The sequence below is a fragment of the Chelonoidis abingdonii genome, chromosome 21 (genome assembly GCF_003597395.2).
Source record: "Chelonoidis abingdonii isolate Lonesome George chromosome 21, CheloAbing_2.0, whole genome shotgun sequence".
Lineage (NCBI taxonomy): Eukaryota > Metazoa > Chordata > Testudines > Testudinidae > Chelonoidis > Chelonoidis abingdonii.
The window spans coordinates 15,467,946-15,482,553 of NC_133789.1; the positions used below are offsets into that span (position 1 = coordinate 15,467,946).

The 14,608-nt window shown below is 50.7% G+C and overlaps 1 protein-coding gene across 1 annotated transcript in view; it reads right to left on the reverse strand.

Annotated features, from left to right (window-relative positions):
• Positions 1-340: 340 nt before the first annotated feature.
• SCN4A (sodium voltage-gated channel alpha subunit 4) overlaps positions 341-14,608 on the reverse strand; it is a 170,352-nt gene continuing 156,084 nt past the window's right edge. Inside the window, exons 20-26 of the mRNA XM_032768355.2 lie at positions 14,336-14,458; positions 12,775-13,053; positions 11,560-11,613; positions 9,597-9,734; positions 7,898-8,002; positions 3,751-4,021; positions 341-1,844 (exon numbers count right to left, since the gene is read on the reverse strand). Of these exons, the coding sequence (XP_032624246.1) occupies positions 646-1,844; positions 3,751-4,021; positions 7,898-8,002; positions 9,597-9,734; positions 11,560-11,613; positions 12,775-13,053; positions 14,336-14,458 (2,169 nt within the window). The 3' untranslated portion in view covers positions 341-645. The remainder of the gene's footprint in view (positions 1,845-3,750; positions 4,022-7,897; positions 8,003-9,596; positions 9,735-11,559; positions 11,614-12,774; positions 13,054-14,335; positions 14,459-14,608) is intronic.

Genomic DNA, 14,608 nt, shown 5'->3' on the forward strand with positions numbered 1-14,608 from the left:
TCTGAGCTGAATGCTTTCTGGTGTAGATGAGTGTTCTGAAAAACTTTACAAGCTGGCATTTAACCCTGAGAATATAGCTGCAGATTTTTTTACTATGCAAACAAATCTTTAAGACATAATTGCACTTTTACTGTATATAACAAAAATCCATAACGCCTATTCAAATATTCAAAAGAAAGGTGCTACTTTTAAGACATTGGAGATTTTTGTTCACAAAACCTTATCTTTTCTGTAATTATTTTTAATATTATTTCACTTGGCTCGTCTCTCTCCTCTAATTCATTGCACTTCGGGAACAATAACTGGGCAAACACCTCAAGTGTGAAATAATATTAAGAAATAATTTTGAAAATAAAAGGAGAGCCATACCCAGTTGTTAACTTCTGAAACACATCGCTACCATGGTTATATTATTTTAAAACTTACAGTGTTTCTCTTTCACCAGCAATAGAGAGATTTCACATTTACCTCAGAAGAAAAATACTCAACGCTGTAATGAATATGAGGTTCTGTTTAAAAAGTTAAGATGGGTCTGAAATACAGTAATATGGCGTTAGCTGTCTATAGAGAGGGATATGGGTGCTTTCTTGCAGAAGAGATACAAATGGAGTCTTTGCAGGATAGGAAGATGAAAAGTGCTTTCTGTTATACTAATGACTCTTTCACCTCTCGCTCCTCATCCTGTTTTTTCGCCTCACTAGGAGCAGCTCGAGTCTCTGGGCTTGCAACTGGTGCTGCAAGAGCCAGGCCTGGGGCCGTTTCCAGGTGTGTATCACTGTTCCCATAAATCTCGTTCATTTTGTCTGCAATTAGTCCTTCTTTTTCCGGTGCTCCCTCTGCAAAGACCATGACTCCCTCCTGACTATGCCTGTACAGATAAGATGCCTGTTTCATTGACCGCTTTAGTAAATACCTTCGGAAGGCTCTTTGGATTTTTATGGCACAGACTTCTTCGTGCTTCCTTTTCAAAGTCGTAGTGATGGGTTCATAGGAAACCTTGGATGGGTTGGCAGCCATGAATTTCTCCTCCATTGTGGCTTTCAAGCCGTCCATTTCTCCTGAGTCACCCAGCACTTCTTTAGTCAGTGCAAAGAGAATATCCAGACAGTGGATTTTATCTCCGACAACCATCGGTAAATCCATGGTGATTAATTTAATCTTGTTTGGTTTGGCAATCTTGAGTGGCTCTTGCAAGGTGTCTACAAAATCTGACAGCACGCTGTACGTGATAAACTGGGTGGCATCTGGATCAAACTTCTCCCACGTTTCATAGAACATTTCAAAGTCATCTTCGCAGAGTGGTTCGCTGCTCTCCTCTGTAGCCACGTTGAAGTTCTCCAGGATGATGGCGATGTACATGTTCACAACGATCAGAAAGGAGATGATGATGTAGGTGCAGAAAAAGCAGATGCCAATAGACGGGTTGCCGCAGTTTCCTTTTACTGAACTTCCGGGATTCTCCAAGTCTGGGTCGCAGTCCGGTGGGCCACTGTTCAGGATAGGGTTGAGGAGACCATCCCACCCAGCAGATGTCGTGATCTGAAACAAACAGATGATACTGTTCCCAAACGTCTCGAAATTGAAGATGTCGTCGATCCCAGACTCCTTCTTGACATAGGCAAAGTTGGACATCCCGAAGATGGAGTAAATGAACATCACCAAGAACAGCAGGAGGCCGATGTTGAACAAAGCAGGGAGAGACATCATTAAAGCAAACAAGAGAGTCCGGATTCCTTTTGCTCCTCGGATCAGCCGCAGAACACGCCCAATTCGTGCCAACCTGATCACCCTGAAGAGGGTGGGGGACACAAAGTACTTCTCTATGATGTCGGCAAGGACGATACCTGAAAAGGGGTGCAAAGAAAGTAAGCATGGCTCACTCCATGAGCTGAAATAGTGAAGCAATGGGTAGCCTGCTCTGGGTCTACATCCACCCTCTGTGCTGGAGAGCTGAGGAGGTGAATGCATGTGAAGGCAAGGGTGCTTAGCAGAGGACCATAAACTCACATGGGCTGGAAAAGGCCTCAGGAAAGTTCCCTAGCCAGTGCTGCTGTACAATCCTATGTTCCCTGTGATTTGCCATCCAGCCACCATCTAAGAATCCACCATGTCCCACTGCTACTTGCCCCATTGCCTGATGTGTTTCATGGTTGAAAGGTTTTGCTTACTGCTCAATCTAACCCTTGCTCTTTGCCGTTGCCCTCTGGCACTTCTCTCTTGCTAAATGTGACAATCATGTTTTAACCCCCTATTCTTTCACACAGGGAGAACAGGGAGAGGCTGCTGAGCAAAGACGATGCAGCAGTTAGGGCAGCAGCAGTGGATTTGAGGCATTCTGGCTTCGAATCCCAGCTGTGCCACAGATGTCCTGTGTGATCTTGGCCTCACCTGCCTGTCTGTAATGGGGAATTGCCCTGTGCCCCAGGGGTGTTCTGAGGATACAGTGGGAACAGGTGGGCCTTATTATTTTGAATGTATGAGTTTATCTAAAGCAGCCTTGTAGCGCACATGCAAAGCTTAAAATGTACCAACTCGTCGCTAATGAGACACGCCCTCCCAGAAACAACAAGTCCCTCCGAGCCCTTGCTGCACCCCAGTCCATGCTAGAGGGGTGTGCTGTACAGTTCCTCCTGAAGGCTGAAAGCGGGCAGCAAGGGAGCCCTCTGCGAGGTGCCTGGGGTTGCAGACAGACCTGAGCCCCTTGGAGAAGGGGAGGTCTGCCCATGTAGGATCCCTTTATGCATGGAACCCGGGGAGTTGCTTTCGGTGAGAACGTGGGGTAGGATTTGTGGGAAGCACTTTAGGGTGCATGCTCAGGGAAGGTTTTAGTGAGCACACAGGAAGGAGTTTTTTAGGGTGAGCACCTGGGGAGCAGGACCAGGTTAAGGCATAAGCACAATGGGCCCCTGCACTTGGAGTCATGTGAATCTCAGCTTTAATATACATAAATAATCATGTTTCTAGCTCTCCTGGTTGTGAAGAAAGTCGTGAAAACATGCGCTGAGCATGACAATGCAGAGACAGCTGTCTGAGTCTAGTATCAGAGGGGTAGCCGTGTTAGTCTGGATCTGTAAAAGCAGCAAAGAATCCTGCAGCACCTTATAGATTAACAGACGTTTTGGTGCATGAGCTTTCGTGGGTGAATATGTGGGTCATGCATCCGACGAAGTGGGTATTCACCCACAAAAGCTCATGCTCCAAAACATCTGTTACTCTATAAGGTGCCACAGGATTCTTTGCTGCTGTCTGAGTCTGCAGACAGCCTCAGACAGTTGCTCTAAAAGGGGTGAAATGTCCCATGCATCCCTATGGGCTGTTAACTCTGAAACCCACTGCTTTGGGGGCCCTGCCACCCTCCCACCTCTTCTTGGGTGACTGATGTTAGTAGGGTCCCCCCACACCCAGTCATCTATCTAAGGAGGGAGGCAGGATGATGTGTCCTCCCTCTTATGGGGTGGACTTCTGCCCATCTGAACAGTGCTCAGGGGAGGCCCAGTCTGTCCAAAGAGGAATGGTGGTGGGTTTCTCAAAGTGGCTCATAGAGGGTATCCACTCCTACCACCACTGCAGCAGGCACAGGAACAGTGGCAGAGCTAGGGCTCCAAGGCAGGGCCATAGGTCTCCCAGGCAGGGAGGTGCCACCATATCCATATTTCCCATCTAGACATTTCTTCTCTATCTTGGTTGCTACAGAACCCACTTGGCGGCTTGCCTGAGTCAATGGAAATGCAGCTGGCGGCCGGCGCTTACCTCCGATGGAGAGGATGACCACCACAAAGTCGAAGATATTCCAGCCGATGGTGAAATAGTAATAACGCAAGGCAAACATTTTGAGCAAGCACTCGCCCGTGAAGATGACGATGAAAATCATGTTGATATTGTAGAGGATGCTGATTTTGGTTGGGCTTTGGTCATCTGTTTCAACCATCATGGTCACCATGTTAAGACAAATCAGGACCATGATGATGATGTCAAAAGCTTGCTTTGTCACAATGTCAAACACCAGCCCCTGACATTTGTTCTTTAATACATGGAACGTGGGTGAAGATGAAGGCAGAAGGACAAGCCAGGAGGTGGAATGGACAGACAGGGCACAGTGGAGAATGAAGTCAAAAACGGAAAGAGAGAGAGAGAAACAGCGTTTAGAAGAGGACAGAGACCCATCTGTCTTATCCCTTGTGCAGTGTGATCATGCAACAAGGATGTGGGCCCAGAGCCTCCCATGAGAGTTAGGCACCTAAATATCTTTGAGGATCTGGGCCGTGCTGCCTGGGTGCTCTGGGCCCCTCACCTGCTGCTGAGGTCAGTGGGTGTTGCAAGATGGAGGCTAGCTGGCACATGTCTCGTATATTATGATGTAATAATGACATGTCTCCCAAGTGCCAGGCTCAATGACTGGGCCTCCCCACGATGGATCATTATTGAACCCTAATTAATGCCAGTTGCTTATCATGGCAAAAATGGGAAAGGTCATCACTGAGTTATGGGGACGGAATGTCTTTTATTGGACCAAGTTGTGTGGTGAAAGAGACAAGCTTTCGAGCTACAGAGCTGTGACACTCTCAGGACCTTTCCCAGGCCTGAAGAAGAGCTCTGTGTGGCTCCAAAAGCTTGTCTCTTTCACCAACACATGGTCCACTAAAAGACAATCCCACCCCTACCTTGTCTCTCTAATACCCTGGTACCGACATGGCTACAACAGCACTGCAAACAGCATTTGAGTTGTACCTGTTCAAAAAAGTCAAAGTCACAATCATCTAATTATTAACCACCCCCATTTTCTATTCTAGGACCGTTAACAGCTGCCAGGAATAGGGAAAAGCTGGGGATTTTCATAAGAGCTGGGTCAGACCGACGGTCCATCTAGCCCGGTATCCTGTCTCCAAGAGCAACCAGTAAAGAGCTTCAGGGGGAGTGCACAGAACAGGGCAATTTTGGAGCGATCCACTCCTTGTCTTCCCCTCCTAGCTTCTGCCAGGCAGAGGTTTAGACCCAGGGCATGGGGTTGCATCCCTGGCCATCTTGGCTAATAGCCATTGATGGATCTATCCTCCATGAACTGATTAATTCTTGTTTGAAACCAGTTATACTTTTGGTCTTCACGATATCGCCTGGCAATGAGGTCCACAGGTTAATTGTACAATGTGGTGAAAAAGTACTTCCTCTTGTTTGTATGAAACCTGCTGCTTATTAATTTTATCGGGAGACCCCTGGTGTTTGTATTGTGGGAAAAGGTAATTAACACTTCTCTCTTCCTTTTTGCTACACCAGTCATCATTTTATAGACCTCTGTCATATGCCCCCTTAATCGTCTCTTTTCTAAGATGAAGAGCCCAAATCTTTTTAATCTCTCCTTGTATGGCAGCTAGGCCAGACCCTTGATTACCTTTGTTGCCCTTCTCTGAACTTTTTCTAGTTCCACTATATCCTTTTTGAAATGGGGTGACCAGAACTGCACGCAGTATTCAAGGGCTGGATTTAGATAGTGGCATTGTGATATTTTTGTCTTGGTTTCTATTCCTTTCCTAACGGTTCCTAACATTCTGGTAGCTTTTTAACTGCTGCTGCACACTGAGCAGATGTTTTCAGAGAACTCTGCAGTGACTCCAAGATCTCTTTCATGAGTGGTAACAGCTAATTTAGACCAGTGGTTCTCAACGAGGGGCCCTGGCCCCCTGGGGGACCACAAGCAGGTTTCAGGGGGTCCACCAAGCAGGGCTGGCATTAGACTTGCTGGGGCCCAGGGCAGAAAGCTGAAGCCCCACCTCCTGGGGCTGAAGCCAAAGCCTGAGCAACTTAGCTCTGCAGGACCCTCTATGGCACGGGGCTCCGGGCAATTGGCCTGCTTGCTACCTCCTAACGCCAACCCTGGCTTTTATATGCAGAAAAAACAGTTGTTATGGCACAGGTGGGCTGTGGAGTTCTTATAGCATGTTGGGGGCACCTCAAAAAGAAAAAGTTTGAGAACCCCTGATTTACACCCCATCATTAGAAGCACTTGACTATCCTCAGCACCTTTGAAAACCTGAACCCGAATGCTTGGCAGAGCCAAATGTGCAGCAGTTGCTGGAGAGGTAAAAGACCAGAGGTGAAATGCTGCTCCCAGGGAAATCAATGGGAGTTTTGCCTTTGGCTTCAGTGTGGCCAGGATTTCACCCCAGGCCCATACCTGAGCAAACCCTGAGCATCATGGAGTTTGCCACAAAACTCATTGGCCATTATGAACATCAAGCTGTAACACTGACACATATCTGGGAGTGTGACATGAGGCTCACGCAGAAAGGAAAATACATGCACTACGAGAAACAACAGTTCGAAGATGGAGCAGTGACAGAATTGTGTTTGCTAGAAGGAGAACAGTGGCTGTGCGCCATTTGGAAGTTTTAAGGAAAGGAAAACTTAAAGAAATCCAAATGAGCAAGTGATTTATAAAGCTGAGTAGAAACAGCTAACAGGAAAAGGGGATTTGGGAGGTGGTATCACAGGAATAACAATCTCTCACATTGCCCTTTTCATCAAGAGATCTCAGCGTGCTTTCCAAAGCATATCAGTATCCGTACCATAATCCCTATTTTACCATTGGGGAAACTGAGGCACAAGCAAGTGAAGTGACTTGTCCATGATTGCCCAGCAGGCCAGGATCAGAAATGGGACGAGAACTGGTCTTCTGAGCCCCAGTGACTGCTCTAGCCACTAGGCCATGCTGCCTCTTCCCCTCACAGAGCTGATGGGCTCACCCAGATTCAAAATTCAAAGAAGGTGGCATTTTTACAACCACTGCCACTCTCACCATTCCAACAACCAAGGGGCTGTGCTCGTGGTCCCAGCAGGGCCCTTCTGTCCTAGCAGCATTTGAAATGGCTGGGAACATCTAACGCACTCAGCATGCGCTCTCAGCACGTTCTGCCAGATGCCCACCCGTCCTGGCTCAGCCTCCAGAACAGCATGGGCTAAACTAGCTTTATCTGCTTTGCGGGTTTTGAGCTTTCTGGGGGGAAGCTGCCTGCTCCCGCACAAGTGCTCCCCTTGGCTGCCCAGAGAGGTCACCACATGCCTTCCCCTGTCTCCTGGGCTGGGGGAGCTGCCTCTCCCACACTAGCCATTGCCTTCCATTATCACTGTCCTGCCTCCTCCCCATACCATTCTTCCTCTCTTTTGCCTAGGAACCACGGGCAGGGGATGGAATCACCTGGGCTGGACGGTAATCAGGACACGGGGCGAACACTCGGTGCTTGTGAAAAGGGCTATGGGACAAGAGGTGGGCAGGACGTTGGGGCACGTCTCAGCCAAGAGACAGCAGCAGGAGGACTCTAACACCATGGGGGGCCATGGAGGAATCCCCCACCTAGTTTCCTGGGAGGTTTCCTCTCCACAGGGCTGATTCTGGGAGATGCTAAGTGCCCCCCCCACATACAATGCGCTGAGCACGCTCAGCTCCCAGCGAGGAAGTCAGTCCTTAGCGCTTCTCAGGGTCAGGAGCTCAGCAAGTGCTCAAGCAAGCACGCAGGGGTATCTGGGCAAGTACTCAGGGTCAGGTCCTGGCCCACTGGGGGTAAGCCCTTAGTTAAAGGCAGTTCTTCTGAAGTCAGAGCAGGAGACCATAACAAAAAGAAACCAGAGTATGGTGCATTAAATACTCCACTAGTACTGTATGGCTGAAGGGCTTGGTTTCTTAGGGTGCTCACCCAAGACGCTGCCTCTCTGAAACCTCATCCTGGCTGCTTGTTGCCAGATGTAAAAGGAAAGGAGCTCTTTGTGGACCAGAAACAGTGATCCGAGGGGCATCACAAAACCTGATTCCCCCACTGGACACCTGGCCCTGGCTCATGCTTGTCGGCACCTTCTGTTTCTAAACACCCTCTCCCACTAGCCCTCAAATGCTTTTAACATGCCGTACATGGGGCCTGGGAATTGGCTTCTGGGGCTTCTTTGATCCAAGCTTTTTCATGGCGTTGTAGTATTTCTTCTGCTCTTCCGTCATGAAGATGTCCTTCCCTCCAAGGTATAAAAGGAATTGCCATTATTAGACTTGGATACATTTTGGTTTTTAACAAGCATCTGCACCAGCTTCCAGTAACACTGGGGGGAATTTGCTGCTCCTGGCAAGTCTTGGGGCTTGGCTACACTACAAAATTAAGTTGACTTAGGTTGAAGTACAGCCACCGCAGTAATTAAAGCAGTGGTTTATGTCCACACTGTGCTCCTTCTGTCAGCGGTGCATGTCCTCCCCAGAAGTGCTTCTACTGACTGAAGGGAGGTATTGTGGGGCACTGACAGCTGGAGTCTCCCTGCCTCAGCTCTCAGCCAGGCGCATGACTCATAGTTGCCCCCATCAGGCAATGTAAGTAACACAATCTCTACACGGACACTGCATTGCCCTGACAACATTAATCTAAGCACTACACCTCTCACGGGGGTGGAGTTATTAGGCCGGGGTAATGGGTGACTTATATCACTGGGAGTACCGTTGTAGTGTAGACACTGACACAGTGAGGTCCATGTTAGCTGCCTTATGCCTATCTAACTCTGTAGTGTAGACCAGGCCTTTCTCTGCTGGGGGCAGCTTCTCCTCGAGCTCAGACTCCCTGTCCTCTGGCTTTTAGAGTCTTTTCTGCCCTGCTTTTCTTTACTCCACCCAGGAATGGAGCCTGCTTTAAATGCAGACATGTTTTAGCCAGAGCTACCCACAGTGGCTCATGTCTCTTTCCTTGGAGGATCCCACCAGCCTAGCAAACATTGCTGGCTCCTGAATCCCAGCTGCCCTGGTGCTTCCCAGCCCGTCTGGAGTTCCCTGTAATCCTCTAGGTCTTTTCCTAATGGAAGCAGCTCAGTGTCATCACTCATCACCTGACCCCTCCCTCCCCACTCCACATTTCCCCAAGGGGGGCAGGGGTTGCCCATGGGTCCCACCCCTGGAATCTGGGGTTCACTCTGAGACCAAATAGAGTGCAGGGGATCCATGGGTGCTATGGCACTGTCCTTCAAGGGACTCTGTGCCTCCACAACACCCCTGAGTGCCCAGTCCCAGGCCCCTGGCCCCCCAGCAAACCCAGAAGAGCACAGTGGGCCAGGTCTGGCAATGCTGATGCTTCTGGGGTCAAAATCACATAGAAAAGACCCTCCCTCCCTGCACCATCTTTGGTTTTTCTGAGTACTTTCCAGGCCCCCTTTACATATCCTAAATGAGAAAACCCCAGGCACAAAGCCCAGGATGTGACTCCTCAGGTTCCCATAGGGAGCTCATTTAGCATCCCCAGTGATCGGGAAGAGTGGGCGCTGGCACGACAGGGAACTGCCCAAGAGATTCTCAGCTCATGCACAGCAGCGCCTCTGCTCCTAGGCTGGGTCTGCTTCTGCATCTGACCTCTCACTGTGACCCCACGTCCCCAGTCTGTGCCCTCGCCCAGGAGCTGCAATTCACCGCCCACCACAGAGCGCTCCTTCCTGGCCTGCCTCCTGAAGCTCTGTGCTAGGAATGACTATGGGGCAGTGCTCTGGGTTGTGCAGGAGGCCAGACTAACTGATCCCAATGGTCCCGTCCGGATCTCCAGGGCTATGGGAATGCCAGGAGCCCCGGTGGGCCAAGAGATACTTATCTTTTTCTTTTGCTGGTTGAAGTTGTCGATAATGACACCAATGAAAAGGTTGAGGGTGAAGAAGGCGCCGAAGATGATGAAGATGACGAAGTAGATGTACATGTAGAGGTTGGTCTCATACAGCGGCTGTTCTTCAATCTGAGTGAGGAGAAGGGGACGCGTGAATGGCAGGGCACAGCCCACTCCCTCCCTGCCAGGCATGGGGTCACTGCTGCACTGCAGGACACTGGGAATGCTGACAATCCAGCCTCCCCCCACCGCGACATTGGGGCCCTGGCACAAAGAACAAAGAACGCACCCTGCTCCTCCTCTTCCCCCAAGGCCCTGACCCCTGGCCAAGCTGGAAGCTGGAGCCAGCCTGTGGTAAGAGTTGCCCAGGAGCCTGGTCCACTCTGGGGAGCTCCAGACCCTCCACCTGCCCTGGAGATGCTCTGAAAAGCTCTGTGCCGCAGAACGTCAGTCTGCCAGTGGCAGTGGATGTCATGAGGGAAGGTCAAGAGCAGCTCCTGGGATGGGAGGAGTGGAAGGCTTGGCTATGGGAAAGAAGTGGAGGCATAGGGTAGGGGGACAAAGCTTCTGTCATAAACATGGCATAAAATCCCTCCTTTACTGGTAAAGGGTTAAGAAGCTCAAATAACCCAGTTGGCACCTGACCAGAAGGACCAATGAGGGGAGAAGATACTTTCAAATTGGTGGGGGAAGGATTTGTTCTATCTCTCTGAGTGTTCTCTCTGTGTCAATGAGGAACCAGGGCAGGCAAAATACAGCTCCTAAAGCAACACCTGAACTAAGCATTTAAGGCTATGTCTATACTACCCGCCGATAGCGATCAAACTATCGGGGACTGATTTATCACATGTAGTGTAGACACGATAAATTGATCCCCGATCGCTGTCCCATCGACTGCTGAACTCCAGCTCAGTGAGAGGCGGGAGCTGACAGGGGAGCCGTGGGGGAGTCGATGGGGGAGCCGCGGCAATCGACCCCGTGCCGTGAGGACGCAAGGTAAGTTGAACTAAGATACGTCAACCCCAGTGTAGACCAGGCCTAAGATTACAAATTGTAAGTAATAGGAAGGAAATGCATTAGATTATCTTTTGTTTTAGCTTGTGAATTTTCCCTAGGCTAAGAGGGAAGTTTATTCCTGTTTTTTTTTGTAACTTGAAAGTTTTGCCTAGAGGGGAATCCTCTGTGTTTTGAATCTGATTACCCTGTAAAATTACCTTCCATCCTGATTTTACAGAAGTGCTTCTTTTACTTTTTCTTTATAATAAAGTTTTGCTTTTAAGAACCTGATTGGTTTTTAGTGTCCTAAAAACCCAAGGGCTGGTCTGTGCCCACTTTGTTAACCTATTTGGTTGATATATTATTCTCAAGCCTCCCCAGGAAAGGGGGTGAAGCAGTTTGGGGGGCTATATTGGGGAAACAGGAACTCCAAGTGGTTCTTTTCCTAAATCTTTGTCTAACTCATTTGGCGGTGGTAGCGATACTGTTCCAAGGACAAGGAAGAATTTGTGTTTTGGGGAAGTTTTTAACCTAAGCTGGTAGACATAAGCTTAGGGGGTCTTTCATGAGGGTCCTCACATCTGTACCCTAGAGTTCAGAGTGGGGAGGGAACCCTGACAGTTTCTGTCCCAGAAAAGACAGGGAGATCTGATAGTTTGGGGTCAGCTTGGAGCACTTTGGAGAGGGCTGGTTTCTGGGGGCCACTGGCAAGACAAAGGAGGAGGGTGGTGCCTGCAAAATGTGTGATCAATGAAACATCAGGCTGTGTCCTGTTCCCATGGTTCACTGCTCAGCTATGGGACAGGGTGAGAGCTCCACCCCTCCCTTCCCAGCTCCTCTGCCCCTAACCAGGCTGCCAGTGCCAGGGGGCAGAGCACAGAGAAAGTGCCCCTCAAAGCCCTAAGCCAGCATGCCCTGTGAAACCAGGCGTGTCGCTTCTCGCTCTGTGTCAACTCACCTCGCGGGAGTCCACAGCCGCATACATGATGTCCATCCAGCCTTTGAAGGTGGCCTGCCGGGACAGCACAGAGCAGTGGAGTCAGTCCCCAGGGGAGCTCAGCACGTTGGCTGCTGAACATCTGGCCCCTGGGCTGTGGAATAACCAGGCTTAAATTCCTGCCCTAACTCAGGCAGACCAAAGGGCTCCTGCATCCCTCAGAACCGCGCTAGGGTCTAGCACAGCCTCTACCGCTTGGACCAGAGATTCCAGCCGAGATGCGAGGAGCCTTCCCAGTGAATGGGTCGCTGAAATCGGGACATTTCCAGGGGAAGTTCCTCCTTCGACAAATCGGCATTTGGACAAAAAATCCTCATGTCAAAAAATTCCCAAGCAGCCTGCTGTGGAACAACCAACCCCCCCACCCACACTCCATTCGGGGGGAGAAGCTACACTGATTGCTGGAGATGGCGCTTTACGTGTGACTGGGGAGCCTGGAAAACTGCAGTGTCACGCAGTGAGGCAGGCTTGTGTCAACCACTGAGTTGGGCCAGGAGCTGCTTCAAGCTCCAGCTTTGCTAACCAGAAGTCTAGCTGACTCCTCGGCTTCCCAGTTAGCTTCCAGGCTGCATTTGTCCAACACACAGTTAACTGATCACTGCCTAGCTGTTCACCTGTAGCTCCTGATCCTGAGTCTCTGGCAATCAGGGGGGTTGGACCATTCACTCCACCAGGAGCTGGAGATGGCTTGGTGCTTGTGACTGAACAAAAGAGGGTGCATGTCTTGTTTCCTGCATTAGATGGCATGACACCACTGCATGGGAAGCTGAGCACCAGACTGGTGATCAGCTAGGGCTGCACTGACCTGCACTGATCAGCTACATGCCAATCTGACCTGGAGAGGGTGATCTTGGGCAAGTCCCTTTCCCTTTCTGTGCCTCAGTTTCCCCCACCCCCTTCTGTAAAATGGGGCTAATCATTTGGTCCTATTTTTCCTGTAAGCTCTTGGGGACAGGGACGGTCACTCGCTGTGCACTAGCACAGCAGAGCCCTGATCTTGGTCAAGACTCTAGATGCTACTGTCAGGTACATAATGATAAAATAGAGCCCAGCAACCTGATGCCTAGGGACTGCAAGGGAGCCTCTCACTCAGCATCTGACAGCAGCTCTGGCTGGGGATCTGTGCCAGCCTGGGGTTACCCTAGGCCAAGAGCTGCCGCGCGGCGGAGTACTTACCACCTGCAGCAGGGACAGGTAGCCCAAGCCCACGTTGTCAAAGTTGACCTTGACGTTTACCCAGCGCACCTGGTTGGTGTGGAGCAGCGCCAGGCAGTCGCTTTTGTTGTTCACCTCGCTGATGTCAAAGAGCTCATCCGTAGTGGTGTTGATGCACCGGTAGTATTTCCCCGCAAACAGGTTCACCCCCATGATGCTGAATATCAGCCAGAAGATCAAGCAGACCAGCAGGACGTTCATAATGGAGGGGATGGCACCCAGAAGGGCGTTGACCACCACCTGCAACGGGACGAGAGGGAGGGGCTGGGCTGGCCTGCGGGAAACAACTGCGAGTGGCAGTTCTGTGGCTGGGTGCTAGCTCTGCTGCTCGGATGGAATTACAGGTACCCCATACCTGGGAGCAGATGCGTCTCCTCAAAGCCACCTGGACAGGTTATTGTGCTGCCGGTGCAGTTACCTGGAGTTCCTGTGTGAGGCACGCCCCCTCCCACGGCCAGATTTGAGCCTCCCCACTCCACATAGCCGAGGAGCACACGGGATGCGCCACCCGGGAAGATGGGACCTTGTCTAGCTGGAATGGGATTGTCAGGGACTGTCTACACTGCAGTCAGAGGTGTGATTGCAGCATGTGTAGACATATCCACGCTAGCTCTGATGTAGCTAGATCACTGAGTGCCAGTAGCAGTAAAGTCAAAGTAGCACAGGCAGTGGCACAGGTTAGTACCATGGCCTCCTGGGCCTGCCCCTCCTCTTCCATTTCGAAGCTCTAGGCCGGCACTGTGGAGGAGAGAGGAGCGGGCAGCGGGCCAGGCATGGGCCAGGTGTGGTGCAATCAAGGGCTGCACTTTGAGGGCATTGAAGTCCCTCATTGGAGCAACTGGGCTTCAAAGAGTGAGGCCCAGAGGAGAACATCTACACAGCGGGCTGCGTTACCTCCAGTCACCACCAAAGCCAGCTGGAGAGCGAGTCCAAGTCTACTGAATACAATTTGGGGGCCTGGCCTCTCTGTGTCCACCCCGTCCTTCCCTCAGCTCTGTGCAGGCAGCCACAAGCCAGGCAGGAAGTCCTGTCTCCTGCCCTCTGTGAGAACTCCACACTCCCCATTGCTGGGTCTGTGAGGGAGTGATCCAGTGTTGCCCACTCATTGCGAGTCTCAGGATAATTGAGCATCTTGTTAAAGTCTCAGCTCCTGGAATCTGGTGATTTCATGAGCATTCTCGGCGTTCAGTAAAGAAGCAATGAGTCTGGCCCTTGTGATTGCAGAGAAAAGCTTCAACACGTGACCCCAAAAGACCAGCAAACGAACTTGCCAAAGTTACTAGTTTTAGAATGTCATGATTTTAGGCCGATCTCCAATTTCCGAAGGCTGGGCTTTGGCAATGCGGGGCAGCCATTTCCTCTGAAAAGCCCTTTCTAGAAGCGCCAGGGCACAGCTGGCTCTGTGTCCAACACATTGGTTCCCTTGGCCCTCACAACGAGAAGTACCTAGCGGTTCTGGATCTACCAGGTGCCAATGACTCAGTCAGTCACCCCTAGCCAGGAGACCTGGCGAAGGACCTACCCTCATGCCTTCGAATCTTGACAGAGCCCGCAGTGGTCGCAAAGCCCTCAGAGTCCTCAGCGATTTGATGGCGCCCAGTTCGGAATAGCCCAGCCAGTTTGCTGTCAAGCTGATAATGGAAACCTTGGGAGAAACCCAGAGCCATTAGCAGCGGCGCTGATAGACCCAAGGCAGCTCCAGAGGAGATGGCAACCTGCATAGGTGCTGACATTCTCTGTTCCCAGGGGGGTGCTCGACCCCTGCTCTGCCCCAGGCCCCACCCCCACTCCACCC